Genomic DNA, 19615 nt, shown 5'->3' with positions numbered 1-19615 from the left:
TCTAGATATTGTGTGGGTTGTGAAATCTCAGCATGTTGAGCATTTTATGTTAATGAAACAAGTTTTATGTTAATAGCACAGTTCTAGCTGAAAGGAATGGGATTTTACTACACGGACAAATAGTATATTGAGGGTCTAGAATATATGTAATAGGATACAATAGTCCTACTAAATATGAGTTTTGTTTTGTAAGAAAAACAAACACACCTGGATCAAATGCATCAAAATATTCACAGTGGTTACCTCTGAGTGCTGGGATCCTTTCATCTAAACTCTATTGTTCCAAATTTCACTTTTATTGAGCTGAATTTAAGAGACTATAAGTATTTCTTACCTACAATAGAAAGAATTACAACCACAAAATCAAATATATTCCAGCCAATGGTGAAATAATAATGACGCAGGGAGATAAGCTTCAGCACACACTCTCCAGTGAACAGCACAATGAACACCAGATTGATGCGTGACAAAATGTTAGTCACATAGTCACTCTGGTCATCTGTTTCCACCATCATTGTGACCATGTTAAGACAGATGAGAATCATGATGCTTATGTCAAAAACTTGTCTAGTTACGAAGTCAAAGACCATTCCTTGAAATTTGTTCTGCAAAAAAACAGAAGTACTTTTAGCAACAAGAGGAGACTTCCTGTGCATATTAGTAGGTACATAAATACCTTCTGAACTGACTTTCTAGAAGTGCACACAGTAGTCTTTGGCACTTATGTTTATTAAAGATAAATTATAACATATTAATTTAAAAATTTAGTTATTTAAATTGTTTTTTATCAGTGGGTATTTCAAGAAATAATAATCCATTGACCATAGAGGGTTTCTGATAAGAAATACTGCATATTACACTTTTCTCAGAGGTACACAATGCACATAAGATTTTGAAATGTTTAGATTATGAGAGGTTAAGAAACCTGTTTTATTTTGTTTTACCAGACTTTCTCACGATCTTTTGGACATGTAATCATTTAAAAATGAGTATATATTAATGTTCTATTTATCCCCTTCCAAAGAATTGTTAAAGAGAAATTGAGATTTCTGTCTCACATCTACAACAATATTCATTTACATCCCACATATAACAATACTGATGTTTTCCCACCAAATAGCCTTATCTCACTTTGTCAAATACAGAATGCTGATTCTTAACAAGGATGATAAGTACAGTGTGACATTGCTTATGTTTTGATACAAAAAATTCATGTTGCTTATCACTTATCTGCCATTCTCCCCAGATTTGCCATTGACAGGCACTGTAGGCCATCAGGTGCTTATTTCTGTAGGCCACTGAGGAATTCTAAGGATATTTATCATCTTAAATTTTTCTTGCACATAATAGACTCTTTTCTACTAAGAAACTCTAAGCTAAATCTTAACAGAGGGAAGTATACATTTCTCATTCTTTTAAGAATACATTTGGCTGGCACAATATGAATATTCACTAGTATTTTATTTATTCTATCATGAACCCCAAGAATAATTTTAAGCTCAAAGATCATCATCAGCAAAATCATTACAGTGTTGAGGAAAGCCTCTCCATTTTACAACAATCTATTGGGTTCACTATGGACATGCAAAATTATTATTTATCATAATGAGTTGTGATTATTGGCCATGATTTCTGCATGAATTAGTAATTTCTAACTTTATGGCTATAAGTATGAATAGTAGATCATGGAATTATTTCTTCTCCAAAGCACTCAGTACCTCTAATAAAAAATAAAGTGGGAATAAAGTGTGATTTCACTTAACACTGTTAGTTTCTTTATCTAATAGAAAACTACATGAACTTTAGGCTTATCTAAAAGTTTATTTTTTCCCCTGACATTACTTGGCTACTATCCTTAAGTTACACAATCAATTCTGTCTTGTGCACATCACATTGCCTATGTGCCCTTTGGCCTTTTGGTTTGTATTCTACTTGTACAAATCCAAATCCCTTAAAGACAGGGAACATTTTCTATTCTTATTTATTGTTGGTTTCTAAAAACATTTTTTTACCATTACCATAAAGGGCAGGAAATAATGATGCTTTAAAAGTGAAATAAATTTTTGCTGCTGAAAATATTAGCTGATTTCTCTCCTGTGAGAAAACCCATTAAAGTTTTTGCTTTTGTCTATCCTCCACTCCCCACCACCACTTGAGTAGTATTTCTTACTCCTGGTCGAGGTATAGGCTTTTGTGGCTTTTTTGATCCTAATTTTTTCATTGCATTGTAGTATTTTTTCTGTTCTTCTGTCATAAAGATGTCTTGACCTCCAAAGTATAGAAAAGAAAAACAAAAACTGATTAAAACTGTGTCCCTTATAGAAGTGAAGTTGACAACTTTGAGATGTGATGACTTTGAAGAGCCTCTGTCTCAACTGAGGAACAGTTTTTTTTTTTTTTAAACTATTTGTTGAACTCTTTACTTAGTGTTGGATTAATCTTATGTGTATAAAGTTAACAAAATAGATCTTAGTAAAAAACAACAATGGGAATAGGAGAGGGAGGTGGAAGAAGGGTGGGAGTCGGGGTGGCAGGGAGTGTGGGGTAGGAAGAATCACTGTGTTCCTAAATTTGTATATATGAAATGTATGAAATTTTGTATACTTAAATAATAAAAGATTTTTAGGTTAAAAAATGAACTCCCTTTGTATGTCATTTTTCAATGTTAAACTAGGAAAAGTATAGTTAAAAAAGGAAATGTAAAATTCAACTGATAGCATAGTGGTGCATGGGATTTTAAATTTGAGAAGTAAAAAGTACATTTCTGATACTATAATCTTATATAATTCTCATAATTGTTCATAATTTACATTATTATTATTATTGTTATTATGTTGTGAAGAAAAAGGATTATGAGAGGTTAAGCATTTTACTCAAGAACATATATTCACTGGCTGGTAAAATTTGATTCACTAAGATACTGAATCCTGAGCTCCTTATATTACAATACTACCTTTTCTGAAGTTAGAGGTATTAACTTTTCTTGTTCAAATATAGTAGAGTTAAAGAGCAGCTGTAATGCAACATGGATTGGAGTTACTCATAGAAATCCACTTCAACTCTGTGAAGAATTGAAGCAAATGGATGAAAAGAAAAGTGGACTGGTTAGTAGATGAATTACAGGATAAGCCAGAGGCCATAGGCATGGAGGTGTGGGACAGGAAACATATGATGGAATGAAATACAGGCTGATAAGTGAAATGGAGTAGCCTGGTGATGACTATAGAGTACCATTAACAAGAAGAAAAGAGGATAGAGGTAGGAATTTGCTTTAGTGAGATTAAGTAATTATATAATAGAAAAACATACTGAGCAAGTATGATGAAACAATTTCACATAAAGGAAGAAATTTACAAATGGCTAAAAAGCAGCTACATACATGTTCAAATCAGGTGATAATAAATACATAAGAATTAAAATTAAATGCAGTTTTTATCTATCAAATACTAGGCATTTAAAAACAATGACATGGTACTCACATATATCATACTGGTATACACACATGTATGCCATCACCAGCATATATACATATACCATATATACCATATACCTTCATTGGAAGTCTAAATGAATGAACATGATACTTTGGGGGAGTAAAATACTTCACTCTGGAAATTTATGCTGAAGAAATTTTAAATTTAAATTTTAAATTTGTTCCAACAACTTACCTCTAGATTAGAAAAAGATTAAATTACTGACCTTTTTGGGAATTGCTAAACACATTATAATAATGTATATTCAAAGACTTTGTAAAAACTGGGAAAATACTTATGTTAAGTAAAAAGAGTTTATAACTATCAACTACTAATTTTAACAAGAATATGCACATGGACAATTTGAACAGAAAAACATAATGTGAACAGTGGTTATACCCAAGCAATGATATTTGTATAGTTTCCATATTTTCTGTAACAAACATAGAATTGTTACAATAAAAATGGCTTTATAGATGATAATACAGATGGGCATTTTTGGTGTATCAGTTGTCGCAGCTTGGGGATGTCCACATCTTGTCAGAGTGTCAGGTTTAAGTTCTAGTTATGCTCTCAATTCCAGCTTCTTATTACTGTGCACCCTGAGGGGCAGTAAGTGATAGCTCAAGTACTTTTGCCCTTGCTACCCACGCTGGAGACCTGGATTAAGTTCCAGGACCCTGTTTTCAGCCTGGTTCAGTCCCAGCTGCAGCAGGACTTTGGGAAGCAAGCCAATGAACAGAAGACACTTCTTTATCTGACTGTCTTTCATATAAGATGAATACATAAAAATTTAAAAATAATTATTTTAGATGATGATACATAAAGAGTTTTCCAATTTAAGATTAGAAGTGATAAATGTTTGAGAGAATGTTGAAGGAAAAATTGTGAGAAGAAACACTAGAAGAAGCTGTCATCTGGTGCCTAACTTCTTGTACAGATCCTAAGCATTTCAGTTGGAAAATACACATATATTTTAAGGGGAAAAAAGGAGTTGTAGTTACAAAATAAGTTTGTTTTGGAAGAGGGGCTTATGCTTGGAATCTTTGTTCATTCATTTCTAATTTTCTTTTTCTAAAGACAGAAAACATGATTTGTTAATTTTGTTAAAAAACAGGGAGAAAAGTTGTGAATCTATCCACAGCAGTGTGAGAAAAAGGCATCCTTAGCTATCTATTGCCTGAAAGAAATGGATATTGGATAGCAGAGGGGGAAGGAGCAAAAATAGATTTTAATATAAAGTGCTGTTTGGTTTCTGAATTCATACTCCTTTGGTGGAGAAAACACTTCATATAGCAATTTTTCCTATCTTAGTGGGAGAGAAAGTATTAGGAATACTTATCTTCTTTTTCTGCTGGTTGAAATTATCTATGATGACACCAATAAACAGGTTCAGGGTGAAGAAGGACCCAAAGATGATGAAAATAACAAAGTAAAGATACATATACAGACTTTCCTCATACTTAGGCTGGAGTTCCACCTACCAAAGGAGAATATTTTATAAAATATGATAACACATTGTAATGCTAGGAATGTCAATGTTACTTTTCATGAGAATACCAAGTAATATCCTTAGCAATACTTTAACAGTTTTTAATAAATAAATTACCTGTAATAAAATCTCTGAAATTAGCCTCTAGGGATATTTTCATGTGAAAAATATGGCTATTATGACACTCTAGTACGTGGCTTTTTTTGCTATTTGGACAGTAATGTTCTAAATTGCCAAGTTTTCAAGGTACTGATTTTTGTTCATCTTAAAATTATTAGTAAAAAACATACTTCTAAACATTCATAAAAATGATTTTAAAAGATGTTTATTTTGACACAAGCATTTTTTCATAACTCACATTTTCCATGAGCTACTTGAAGGCCCCTTTTGTGGTACGAATATGTTTAGAAACAATCATTTTTATATGCATGAACTTAAGTAACAAACAAGAATTGACTTATTTATTTAGATATTCAACATCATGCCCTACTTTTTAAACATTCATTTGGTTTTTTCAGATTGAGTAGACATAAATGTACAGTTTTTATTTTATATTCATTTTGTAAACCACAATTGAGAATTTATTCCCTAGATTGTGTTCATAACAAGCAGGCATTGAGCTGTTACTTACAACTTAACAAAGAAATAAGAGAATCAGTATAGATAATTCCCTAATAGATTCATGTCTTTCTAAGAACATAGAATTAAAATTCACCCAAGCATCCACAAAAATATGTTAACAGTGAAATAAAACAACTCTGGAGTTAACCAAGAAGGGAATCAACATCAAACTAAAGCCTCTTACAGGAACTCTACTTCAAGAATGATAAAACCAAACTCTGTGAGATTCAAGATTACAGAAATGGAAGTCTATCTCTGTATCGAAAGACTAAGCAGATGGGACTTCAGAATGGAAAGGTGAAGGCTGAGAGAAAATACTAAATTTTACAGATTTTTGAAGAGCAAAGTTGGAATGACCATAGATTTCAATTCACATCTTGAAGCCTGAAAGAGAGTATTGTTAAATAAAGTAGATACTTGGTGATACACACTTAAAGGAAACTATTGGTCCACACGTGATAATGGCACTGTTAAAATTTATGGATACTGAAATTACATAAATGAATGGATTTTAAAGGGAGCATTAAAGAAACGTAAAGCACCAGGACAACATCTGTAACTCCAGGCTATCTTCTGTGGAGGAAATAATTGTTCTTTTCAGCTGTTGATGACGATTGTATATTTCTTCACATTTGCTCCTGTACATCAAACTACAGATTACATAATGTGTGGTTAAAAAGGACACAAAATAGAAAAATATTACAAAAGAATTTTTTTAGTGTTAAACATATGAATTTGTGTTACTTTTGTTTGGCTTTCAATTTAATTTATGTTTTATCTTAAAAAGATCTTTTTGATAGGCAATGTTATACTTAAATATTAACTTGTCATATTTTCCTGAATACTTTTAATTAATGAAAAATTTCATTTGGCTTTTTATGTTTTTTGAGTTAATTTAAACACCTGCTCAATAGGATATAAATACTCACATTTCTAGAATCAACTGCTGCATACATTATATCCATCCATCCCTTGAAAGTTGCCTGTTGAAAAGGATATGCATATTTTACTTTGGAGTAAAAATAATTCAGACTCAAAGTTTGATATTATTTTTACTAACTTTTTTTTTCTTTTAGATTTTACATCAAAAGAAAGCTTCATTGAACTTTATTATCATTTATTATTAAAATTTTATGGAACTTTAATAATATGGATGCTAAAGTTGTACACTTGAAATGAAACAATTAATTTACTGTGCAGCAGATCAAATAAAATAAAATGGAAGGATGGGTGGAAGAATGCAGAGATGTGATGAAGTGAAATGTAGATTTCATTATGTAATTCTTTCAAGTTTTTAAAATAGGAATATATAATAAAGATCATTTTTATATACTATGCCTGGCACCAAAAGTTCAGTCATCCAAGTAAGATATTCTTGGGCCATTTCTTGTACATCAAAGAGAAGTATGTCATTGGCTCAGGTCAATGAAACAAGCCCATTATACACTTGGTATAGGAACAGAAAAAAATGACTCAAGGAATCATTTCAGTTAACAGTTAATCAATGGAAAGGTGGTAATGTATAAAACCAAATATAAAGCAGTATTTTAGAGTTTTTTTTGTTAGCAAGCTTTATTGAATGACTGTGTAAGACCATCACTCTACATTATTAGAATCTTCTAGGATTTTTAAGAATAGTTTAAAATGTTCATTTTTTTCTTGGCTCAATTTTACAGATGAAGTGATATTCTTTCATGGTATTTACAAGTGTGGTTATTAGTTAAGGGTTAGGATAAATGAATAAGGGAATATCATTATGTATCTACTATGATATTTAAGGAGAACTTTCTTGTCAGATATATTCAGAAGAGAAATAAGAATTTCAAAAAAAAGTGAAAAAAATTTGTAATGTAATTGTAATATAGATGCCTTTGAAGTGGCTATAAGAGAACTTTGCTTAGACTCTTGGTTGAACATTTGAAAATATACTTTAGTAAGCAAAAAGCCTTGCAGAGTTTGTAGAACCAAATGGTTCTACAGCTTTGCTGAAGCTGTTTTCAGAAGCCAAAATAGAGTGGTATTTTTATTATCTTTTCAAATAATCTGAACTCTGTTTTCCTTCCCTGCTTAGGTGAGATGCCACTGCAGTTAAAATTGGCATTGAATAAGAATGTTTAACGGGTGACCACCTTTTGTGTTTTTATATATTATGAATATTTTTTCCCCTGGAGTCCCAGTCTGAGGGACTCAGTAGTAGAAACATAAATATTTAGGAAAAAAGAGTCTTAAGTAATGGAGTTGAAAGGTCACTGAAAGACAACTGCTTGTGTTTCATTCCTGTGTCCAGGTGTTCCCAGATGGTATTTCCATTTCACTACAAGGATCTAGTCTTAAAACAAAAAATATCATTTTCTAATCTTATGTTTAAATGCTATAAATAATCAGCAATTACTTCCTACCACTAGTTACAGCCCAAACAAATGTTTTTAAGTGTGTGTGTTTTGGGGGAATGATTACATCAGTGAAACAAGATTTTTAGTTACAATTGAAAATATAATGGCAGTTTTTGATTTACTAATCAACTTGTTCATATGGGAAGAGAAATAGTAAACAAAATGAAAATGATGGCAAAAAAAAAAATTGGTTTTTGGAAAGAACTAAATACCTGGCTACTACTGACTATATCTACACATGTAATGAAAGTTCCACCCATCTGGGTTCATAAACTTGTAAAAATAAATGGAAATTAGGGGGAAAAAGAAATAGAAACTTTCTTCTTAGTAACCCAAATAGGAGTATGCCATTATTTTGTTATTATTTCAAACTATAAACAATTTCAGAGAAAAAGGTATTCACTTACAACTTGCAGCAAAGAGAGATACCCAAATCCTACATTATCAAAGTTTACTTTCACATTTTTCCATCGAGCGGTCTCATTTCTTTCTATTAGTTTTAGGCAATCAGAATGATTATTCACTTCGGTGATTTCAAACATGTCACCAGTTGTGGTGTTAATACAGTGGTAGAATTTGCCAGCAAACAAATTTACGCCCATGATGCTGAAAATTAGCCAGAATATAAGACAAACCAGAAGCACATTCATGATGGATGGAATTGCTCCTAAAAGGGCATTCACAACCACCTAATACACAAATGGAAAAAAAGAAAAGTCAGAATTCTTATTGGTTAAAAAGAAAAGACATTCTCCTACTAATATTAAGTATTTCTGTTTTATTTTTGTATCAAAATTATTCTAAAAAGAAAAGTAAAAAAAAATCCCAAAAATGAAATCCATTCTTTCTTAAGTAATACACTCAGGGAAACATAAATAGGCAATATGACAAAGTGGGAAAAGAAAATTAAGAAAAATGGGAAGGAAAAGTACTGAAAGTTTGAAGGAATAGCAAAACCAGAGGAACTTGCTGCTAGATGAAGTCGAATAATATATTGTTTCTTAGAAAAAAGTAGGTAATCCTATACAGAAGATTAACTCATTTGAAAAAGGCAATTTATTAAAAAATTAAAACATTGGGGCATGATTTTATTTGACCAACATATTTTAAAAATAAATTAAAAATTCATAAGTATAACTAGAAAATATTATTGAATATCTAATATAATCTTGTCCTTAATAATTCATGCATTGCTATGACTAATATTTTTTGCATAAGAAGCAAGACAATTTAGCAGTATGTATTTCATTAGATCATCACATCGTTTATTTCAAGCTCCAGTCATATCAGTTGTTTCATTTACTGAGTTTAATTAAATAAACTTATCTTAAATGAAACATGATAGAAATCAGCTTCTTGGGAAAATAAGAAAAGGAGGGATGCCACATATATTTTCAAAATTTGATGTGATTACATCAAGTTCTGTACTAACTTACAGCTACTTTTCTTTTTCCCTGTGGAAGCATACTTTTTTCACCCCCACATATTCATTTATGGGCCACAAATTAAATCTGAATTTTCATATTTGGCAACACAGTAGGGATGACTATCCTTGCTTTCTCCTGTATAATTCCCATGAAAGCTGCACATTAGAAGCCAGGATGAAAATAAAACATGACCTAAAATGCATGTTTTAGACATGGTAGATGATGCCTCAGAATTGAACACTAATAGCTAAATTTAATCCTACCCATGCACCTCTATTCTTGTCAATCAGATTCAAAGTAAGCATTAAAGTATTTTCTGTTTGCCTGTGGATGCCACTGTATTTTTAAAACAAAGTTTTTCATTGCTTATCTGAACCAAAAATTGCATGTGCCAATTCCTTACACTTCTGAGCTCTGTTTAAAATCTGTAAAGAGCTCTACATCCTCTGGGAATACAAGAGTTTGATAAGTAGGCCAAAGGAAATAGAAAAACCATTCATGACAAAGGTTGGGGAATGAACATGAAAGAATTCATTCAGGCTGATTTACCCAAGCAGCACCAGGTGATGATGCCTGCTCAGTTTACCATGCTGATGCGTAGTATTTTATTTGGATGTCTGAGTTAACAAAATTGACTGAATAAAACCCTTAGTTTACACTTCATTTTAAATTTATGCTAAAAATAGATTTCTTTCAGATTTGAAACTCAAAAACTGAAATCAAGTTCTTAGTTATTTCCCTCCTACTCTGAATATTTGGTCCACCACCCAGATTAAAATGCTCTTCCATTATGGATACACAAAGTACATATTAAATGCATATTTTTAACTTTAACACCTATTTAAAGTAGAAGTAGAACACTGGATTACTTATGCCTGCTTCTTAAATTCCTTTATCAGTCTGCAGGTCTCACACTTCTTTCTTCAAAATCCTTCTCACCTTAGTTGCTTCTCTTCTATTCTCATGGTTGCCATCCTAGTTTTGCTCCCTGCTACTTCATACCTGCATAATTGTCAGACTCTCCTAACTTTTTCCTTCCTTTAGTCCATCTGAGATAAATTAAATCTTTCCTAAGTTCAGTGTTAAAATCATTTAAAAGTGCCCCAGTGGTCATCAAATATTTTCCTTACCTTGATATTTATATCACTCCACAATCTACATTTCTAGTTTTAACTTCTCTGGCCATCTGGACTTCAGCTACTCCAAGTCATACTCACGGAATTACCATATGATAATACAATTGCCAGAGAACTGATGCACCATCTCCTTTGAAATTCCTTGACCCTGTCTCTTCTGAAGTACCCTTAAAGGCATTAGTTCAAATAGCACTTTCATGGAACCTACCATCACCCTCCAAATTTAGCCTCCTAAATACAGATGAGAATTTTCTGCTTTGAATTAAAGAATCAGAATTATGGTGCTTGATAGAACTGTAGAGATAATTTAGTATTGTGTCCTCATTTGTCAAATGAGAAAAATGAAATTAAAACAAGTTCAGAAAGCAGACTAGAAGTAGCATCTAATGCCCTCTTGTCTACCTTATTAGTTTTCCCTGGAGTTGCTCCCACTTATCTGTACTTTCAAGGCTGTGTACATATCAATTATTCAAGTATTCCGCTTTTCCTATCTCTCAAAATAAAAGCTCTCCTTTTTTGTACAAAACCTGATGGATTATATATTTTTTTAAATTTAAGATGCTAAAATATATTTGTAGATCTTACAAGGCCTTGAATATAAAAGGAGTTGATTGGATGAAGAATAATGACTTAAAGTTTACTTAGCATTTATTGGAAAAATTGGCATAATATTGGGGAATTTGGCTTACCAAGATGCATTAATTTTAAAGATGTCATTAAATTAGATGTTAAGGATAATAGAAAGAACTTTTCTTTTTCCCCAGGAGCCCTGAGCCATTCCTTGATTCAGCAAAGAGGGAGGTACAATAACTCTCTGTCTCTTGGGAACTGTATTAATTGGTTCCCATGTAGGGCAGGCAGTTGGCAGAGCTGGTTTGAATAAATTGGAAACAGCAGATTGAGGTTTCAGGATGCATACAAGAAGATGCATAAGAAAGGAATTATCTTAATGAATTGACACTAGAGATTGTTTTGCTTATGGTTTTCAAAACTTCAAATAGAATTTCTCTATTGTAGCACAATCAGTTCTTGTAAAAACTCTGTCTCTTGACCATTATCTGCACTTTTAAATTAGGTCAATACTAAATGAGGAATTCTTTTAATTCAATAAATTATGAAATTACATATTGCCAGGAATTTTCATACATGTAAAAATGTACTCGTTTGAATGAATTGTCTTTGGATTTGAAGTCAATACTATCTGTGTATTTGAATTCTTTCCTAACTAAAATACAGAAAAACTATATGAATAAAAATCAAATGAGGCAAAGTTGAAATTATACATGTTTGAATATAGAAAAGAGTAATGGGATTTTTTTTTTAAAGATGACTTAACTTCTGTTAGGTTTAGTGAAGGCAATTATTTTTGAAAGATACATATCAATTATTCAAGTATTCCACTTTTCCTATCTCTCAAAATAAAAGCTCTCCTTTTTTGTACAATACTATAAGCCTTTAAGAGAAAAGAGCATGTAGATTCTTTTTTTTTTTTGTACCTTCTCTATGATATCTTATAAGATCTAGGAATGTAGTTGGGAGTGACATTCTAAAATGTGAATTCATACATTTAACTCTATCTTAATACTCATAGCAAGATGTTTTTGTTTTATTTCTGGGTGGGTGTTCTAGTCTGCATAATTTAATAAGTAGAATATTTTATATGAACTCTTTTTCCATTTAAAACACAAATCATGTGTGCTTGACTCTTTCTTAATATATTTTTGCTTTGTTATACTTTGAAAATAATGCCCATGAACTTACACTTAGTAAAAATGAGAATGGTCATACAGTGAATCCCAGTCTTATAAAAATCTACATTCTACCCTAGCATCTCTTTACATATCAACAATCAACTGACAGTTTCTAGCTGGCAATTTTCAGGACCTATGCCAAAGTCCTAAATGGCAAGGGTTGTATGCTTAAAATATATCATCATTTTAATGAATTAACCTTTCTTCACACAATCATCCTACACCCAGTTCCACCACCCTCATCAATCAAATAATCTCCCCATGATTGGATAACTCAGTGTACACATAGCTAAATCATATTCAGTGACATTTAACAAAGATTTCAAGCATTGGTGTTAAAATCCACAAAGGATAATGCACAATGTCTTTTTTTTTTTTCTGAAAAGAAATTTAAGACAAATGAAAATAGGGGATTAGATTGTAAATACTATATGGTCCCTACTGTGGTGCAATAGTACCCTTCCCAATCCCTCCCTCAACCCACTACACATAAGTCACAGTGCAAGGATTAAAGGTAGCAAAAGGGGTAATACAGTACCCATAATAAAGGGCTGAGGGGGAGGAACCAGCGCTCCACCCCATCCAAGTTGGAGCAAGATTATCCTATATAAAATAGAAATATATAGTTTGTTATTAGTTAGAAATCTGATATGACAGAACATTTGGTGTTACTTCTTGTATATGATGCTCTCTGTCTGTTTCCCTATCAAGACTTGAGTTCTTTTGAAAAAGAATGTATTTAAGATTTCCTAGAATAGGAAATTAAAAAAATACAAATTTAAATACAAATTTTATTTTACCCTAGACATTCACGACACCAATTCACTCAGTTAAATTTTACAAGTTGAAAAAAATTGGACTGGAAATTTGAAATACAATAAATGTTTAAAAGCTGTCAGCCAGAAATGTGCATAAAACATGCAAAACACAAAGTGCAACGTGATGATATTTATTTATACTTCTAACTTCTTATCAAGCACTGAACAACATGCTTTAGTCAATAATGTTGCATAAAAGCACATGCTTTGAAAAAGTAACAGAACAAAATAAAATGAGTGCCTGATTTATGCTTTGACACAGCAATTGCAGTTTTATGCTGCTGGGGAAAAAAATAAATGAGAGTTTCTGAATCTATTCCAATCTTCTCAATCATAATCATCATTATTTTCTTCAACTTAACTATCATTCATGATTATATCTTTATAAGAAAAATTCAAATTTACAAACAAAAAAAGATAGCAATAAGTCATACAGTGATTTTGACTCTACAATGCCAAACAGGTGTTGACGAGAACAGTGATTTTAGTGCTGTCTCCATACTGTCATTATGATGTAAGGATCCCCATTCATAATTAAATGACCAATTTTATCACGTCAGTATTTATAAGGAGTTTATGTTTTTAAAACTTCAAATTTCAAAAACTGAATTCTTCCTATAACATAAAAATCACTATTGATAAATAATTATATAGATAAAATTATTTCTGTAAATATCAAAATTAGGCCAATACATCCAACTTGATTTTGGAAATAAGTGTGTACTATGTGGAAATATCTGAGCATTGACTCATGGATCTCATAAACTTCTGAAAAGTCATATTCAAAATATTTGAAACAGCTACAAATGTTTAGCATTGTTCAGATTTCAGTAGACTTTAAAGATGTATTATTTTGATTCAAGCAACAAATTTTGAAACAGAATGTATGAAAATGATATTTTTCTCTGGAGCTGAAACTGCCCCTCTGAAACAAAGGAAAGTGTGACAAATTAATTGGAAAATAAACTTAATTTTTACATACCCTGGGGAGAATTTCTGATAACATCTTAGTGAAAATGTGAGGATCTCTGTGAGAAATAAAAGATACTATTTTTATTATATTGTGTTGAGTTGTTTCTAATGAGGAAAAAGTTTCCACATAGATTAGGGAAATTGATGACATGTCTCAAGTTCTTAAAAAGTAACATTTATAATAAATTTTAATTTAGAAGAGAATGCAAGGCTACAGATGAACTATAAAAGGCAAATAGAAGTCTGCAATACCAGTACAGCTTAGTTTCTAAAAACCTTAGGCAACAAAAGAATGTTTTCTATTGGAATCACACAATTCAATAGCTTTGTTTTGATAAGAGAAATTTTGAAATTTTAAAACATAGCACTTTTTCATACATCTTATGTGAATTAATACTTCATAATTTTTTAAAAAAGCATGAAAAGTAAAGTTAAAAAGGACACAATTTCTAATCTGTTATGAATCATGAAGGAATAGTTGAATGTTTCTTTAAAAGTGGCAACATAAAATTTTGTGTGATGATAATGAATGAGATTTTAAGCTAAGGTTAATGTTAATAGTAAAAATATCTTTGTTCATTATGACAGAATGTTTTGTCTTTATTGTTACAAAAAAGTGTAGATTTATATATGATCTTTCAGTTAGTGCTACTATTTACAAAAATTATGATAAGTAAAGTTATACATTGAAATTATCTTAAACAAGTATTTTAAAAGTTTAAAATACAGTCAATGTTTAATAACTACAGCTAAATATATATAAGTAATGCAAATTTTGGCATTATACAGACAAAAATTTTGACAATCGTACTTGTTTTTTCCTTTACTCTTACTTAGGCATGTGTGTGATTCATATTCTTTTCAATAAAACTCATAGATAGGACTTCACATAATACAAGTACATGATACAGAATTTACTTTATTCTTAGTAGATCATTACACAGAGTTTTTAAGGAAACTCCCAAGGTGGATTAGGAAATAAAGTCATTTTAATGAGCACAGCAGATAAATGATATATATCATTTCAAGAGAAGCCTAAGTTCTCTTGCATATCACCTAGAAGTAAATATGCAACAGATAAAAAGATAAAGTAGCAATTTTGCAAGAATTTGCCATTCCTTTTGCATGCATGTCCTTTCCTTTTTCTAAGTTCAATTTAATTTATTTTTGACTATATGTACTATTCTGGGTTCTTTCCTTTTCCTTACCCTCATCCCTTCAAATCGTGATAAGGCTCTTAAGGGTCTCAGAGCTCTTAGCGTCCTGAGAGATTTGATGGCACCAAGTTCTGAGTAACCCAAGGCATTTGCAGTTAAACTGACCAATGAAACCTGCACACAGACAGATAATAGCAATAAATGAAATTGTTGTCTCATTCAATATGTACTTTATGATACAAAAATACAAATTTCCCTATAATTATTTAGTATTTGAATGCTTAGATATTTTGATTCAACCTCTTAAAAATTTAAGCAGATATTTTGTTTCATCAGTTAAAAGATAGTTGAACAAAACAGATTAAAGGCCATGCAACTTATAAATTTCTCTAATAAATTTTTAAATAGAAAAGTGATAAAATTAATAAAATAAAGGAACAAAACAGGTACAAGAAAAGATCAGTGGTTTTTCCTCCTTTATTTCATTAAGTTGCTGCTGAATTTAGATTGTTGCCTATGCTTAGTTACAAAATCCAAATGTAGTATATTTTTCTATAGAAAAAACAGAAGAAATGATTTTGAATGTTTTCATCATAAAGAAATGTTAACTGGGAGATAGGCTTACACTTGTTAGTACATGATGTATACATGTGTGAAAATCGCATAATATCCCACAAGTATATATAATATTTTAAAATCTTAGGTATATAACTCTCCAAGTATTTACAAAAACTTCATATCCAAGCAGGATTGTAATTTCTTTGGTATAAGAATGGCTAAAACTAGACAATTCCACACATATTGGACATTATTTTTGAAAAATTTTCATTTTTAGACTATAATTCAGGAAATAATTAAAATAGAATATTGAAATAAATATTGGCCGGCGCCATGGCTCACTTGGCTAATCCTCCGCCTGTGGCGCTGGCACCCCGGGTTCTAGTCCTGGTTGGGGCGCCGGGTACTGGTCCCGGTTGCTCCTCTTCCAGTCCATCTCTCTGCTGTGGCCTGGGAGAGCGGCGGAGGATGGCCCAAGTTCTTGGGTCCCTGCACCTGCATGGGAGACCAGGAGCAAGCACCTGGCTCCTGGCTTCGGATCAGTGCAGCACCGGCCGCAGCAGCCATTAGGGGAGTGAACCAACAGAAGGAAGACCTTTCTCTCTGTCTCTCTCTAACTGTCTAACTCTGCCTGGCAAAAATAAAAAAATATATATATATAAAAAAAGAAAATAAATATTGTATAGCTATAAAATTCTCTATGGAATTATCTTTGTAAGATATTTCAGAATATTAAAAACCAATCTGTAATAATAATATAATGATCTACTCTACCTTTCAAATAAATAAATAATACTGAAAAAAAAAAGAAAGATGACATTTAGTTTTCAAGTTAACACTTCTGGAAGTCAGCCACTTTGCCTTAAGGTAAATGAAGTCATAATCATTGAGTGTCCAAATTCTATGAAAGGCTAGCTATGAATACCATCTATGTTCTAGGAAAACTATCATCTCTTTTCCTGTATCCTGAATAACTTACTTCCCATAATGAAGTTATAATCAACTTAATCTGCCCTTTATTTATCTTAAGTAAGTAGTTAGTATTTTATGCATTTAATATTGTAGAAATAGTATCAACAGTAGACAGAGTCATGGACTAAGCAACTTATTTAGTGGTATAAAGCCAATAAATAGTGGGATAGGACACAAACTTGAGTCTGTCTGATTCACAGGTTAAGGAACATAAACAACAACCCCCATGAAGTCCCCTATTCCATCTCTTTGCCTGCAAACTGCTGATGTGTTCTTTTTCTTAAATAGCCTTTTATTCTAGTTAACCACCATACAGTCCATCCACACAATGCTATTTTAAAATAGTACTAAATTGGTCAGCGCCATGGCTCACTTGGCTAATCCTCCACCTGCGGCGCCAGCACACCGGGTTCTAGTCCTGGTTGGGGTGCCGGGTACCAGTCCTGGTTGCTCCTCTTCCAGTCCAGCTCTCTGCTGTGGCCCAGGAGGGCAGTGGAAGATGGCCCAAGTGCTTGGGTCCCTGTACCTGCATGGGAGACCAGGAACAAGCACCCAGCTCCTGGCTTCGGATCAGTGCAGCCGGCCATGGCAGCCATTAGGGGAGTGAACCAACGAAAGACCTTTCTCTCTGTCTCTCTCTCTCTCACTGTCTACCTCTGCCTGGCAAAAATAAATAAAATAAAATAGTACTAAATTAACCCATGTCTTCCAAAGATTTCATTGTCATTTCATGGATGAGTTTATTGGTTAAGTAGCAGATCTTGTTACCAAAAGAGTAGCCAGATATTCACTATTGTAGAATTAGAATATAATTAAGACAAACTGTCTTGATGAAAGATAAAGAGATCAAAGATACCTACATCAACAATTAAGAAATCCAGCCAACACCAGGCATTGGTGAAGTATGTTTGATAGCCATATGCCACCCATTTTAGAAGCATTTCCAGAATGAAAATGTAAGTGAAAACTTTATCAGCATATTCTAACATAGTCTTAATTGTCTTTCGCTGATCAATATATATATCTTCAAATGCCTGTAAAGCAAAAAAATTTCACATTCCAGTTAATTTTCCACTGATATTATAAGATAGAGAAAGAGGTCAATTCCAATTCTAATTATTTAATTTTATTTGTTTAGGACACATTTTTTAATATTTTATCTTTGTTTCCTCTGCTCCCCAAATCTATTGCTTGATTGTCCCTTAAGCCATATAATGAATTCATAAAAATACCATTTTAAATGTTTTCATTTTTAAATTTTATTTAAAGTATACATGTTTCATGTATTTCATATATATAAATTCAAGTACACAATTCTTGATGTCATATTCGTTTAGGACATTGTTCATGATGTTATATTTGAATACAGTCACCCTAACTCAAAGTTATATATTATTTTTGTTTCATTTTGTTTTCTTTCTGCTGCTTTTTTCTTTTTACATAGAAAGAAGGTTGAAGAAATAAATAAAAATGAAACCTTATGTTATTATAAAGCAGAAACATGATTGATCAGCTCATGGCCCAATTTTACTAAGTAATTGACTTTATCTCCTTCCTTTTTCTTTCTTCTTTTGGTTAATAAGTTATATTTTTCTGTGGAGATACAGTATGACAATGAGGACTTTATTTTTCAGGTAAATCCTAATATGTCCTCTTCTAATATGAACTTCTCTTAATACTATATATATTTCATTGGTGAAATATTATTTCTTGTCTAACAAGAGCATGTGAAGATTTATAGTATCACAGAAATCTGCAGGAAACTATAAGCCTATCTTAGAACTAAGAACTGAAGTTGAAGAAACTTTAAGTAATCATAAGGTATTCTATCTCCATCCCTCTATGAATCTCTGTATCAATCTTATAGCTTAAGTACTCCCTTTGTGTCGTTGCTACTTAATATGTTATATTTTTATAAATGATTTTTATATAAATATAAATTGATTCTGATGAAATGAACACCTTCTTATAAAGGGAAACCAGTCTTTAAATGAATCACTTAGGCATGCTGCCCAATATTTATTGTTACCAACATTCATTTTTTTTCCTGAGTAGCACAGGAATAGTGAACATAATTGCAAAGAGACAGAGGAGTGATCCCAACGGACTTATTGACGATCCATAAACAGATAAACATAATAATGCTATTCAGAAACAAATTTCATCAGAATCCAGATACCGTATATTCCCATAGGACTTCCATTAGCTACATTGTAGTTCCCGGGATTATTTTCTTATAAAGCTATAAGTAATTGAATATTTGTATTTTTTGTTTATGAATAAGGTACAGGGCCAAAATTTCTGGACTACTTGGTAATTAACAAAAATAGTAATGTATTAGAAATTCATATTTGGATAGTGAAAGTGAGTCCAGAAGCACATGTTATACAGTCTACAGTCTAGAAAATGTGAAGTGGAATAATTAAGCAGGTGTTGGGTACCAAGACAATTAAGTAGAATAAATTAATAAGTCAAACATATTACAAGATTCTAAAATTTAATATTGTAGAACTTTGCTTAATATTCACTCACCAGAGCACCGCTACTAAGGAGAATCATGAACACAATGAAGGTCTCAAACCAGTTATGTTCAACTATTCGGAAACATGTTCTTCTCAGGTTCCACCACTGTTTGCCTCTCCCTTCTTCCACACTGATTTGACAACACTTGAATCTTTGTACACAGCCTGAAAGTATAATATAAAAAGGAGTAGATAAAATAATTCTTCTGCCCTCATGGCATCCCTTGGCATGTCCCTGTTTCACCTCTTTTTGACTATGGTCATCTCCAGCATGCTAGAAAAACTCCAAGCCTGGACTACTCACAGCACATTCATTAGCTGTG

At 31.9% G+C, this 19615-nt stretch overlaps 1 protein-coding gene across 7 annotated transcripts in view; it reads right to left on the bottom strand.

The window, feature by feature from the left end:
• The window catches only part of LOC100009591 (sodium channel protein type 1 subunit alpha), a 161567-nt gene that overhangs the window by 4850 nt on the left and 137102 nt on the right, over nucleotides 1-19615 (bottom strand). For 4 of the 7 annotated variants that reach the window (XM_051848547.3, XM_070070737.2, XM_051848546.3 and 1 more), the window contains 8 exons: nucleotides 19303-19457; nucleotides 17631-17804; nucleotides 15292-15414; nucleotides 8387-8668; nucleotides 6516-6569; nucleotides 4816-4953; nucleotides 2171-2275; nucleotides 335-605 (listed from right to left, as the gene is read on the bottom strand). In XM_051848547.3, the coding sequence (XP_051704507.1) occupies nucleotides 335-605; nucleotides 2171-2275; nucleotides 4816-4953; nucleotides 6516-6569; nucleotides 8387-8668; nucleotides 15292-15414; nucleotides 17631-17804; nucleotides 19303-19457 (1302 nt within the window). Of the gene's footprint in view, nucleotides 1-334; nucleotides 606-2170; nucleotides 2276-4815; nucleotides 4954-5010; nucleotides 6237-6515; nucleotides 6570-8386; nucleotides 8669-12831; nucleotides 12897-14093; nucleotides 14140-15291; nucleotides 15415-17630; nucleotides 17805-19302; nucleotides 19458-19615 lie in introns of those variants that run through there. The other 3 variants (XM_089329073.1, XM_089329074.1, XM_089329075.1) reach the window with 3 other exon arrangements.

The sequence above is a fragment of the Oryctolagus cuniculus genome, chromosome 3 (genome assembly GCF_051225735.1).
Source record: "Oryctolagus cuniculus isolate XC-2025 breed Fujian yellow rabbit chromosome 3, ASM5122573v1, whole genome shotgun sequence".
Lineage (NCBI taxonomy): Eukaryota > Metazoa > Chordata > Mammalia > Lagomorpha > Leporidae > Oryctolagus > Oryctolagus cuniculus.
The sequence above is the reverse complement of the archived record's forward strand: the minus strand, read 5'-3'. Positions and strand labels throughout refer to the sequence as shown.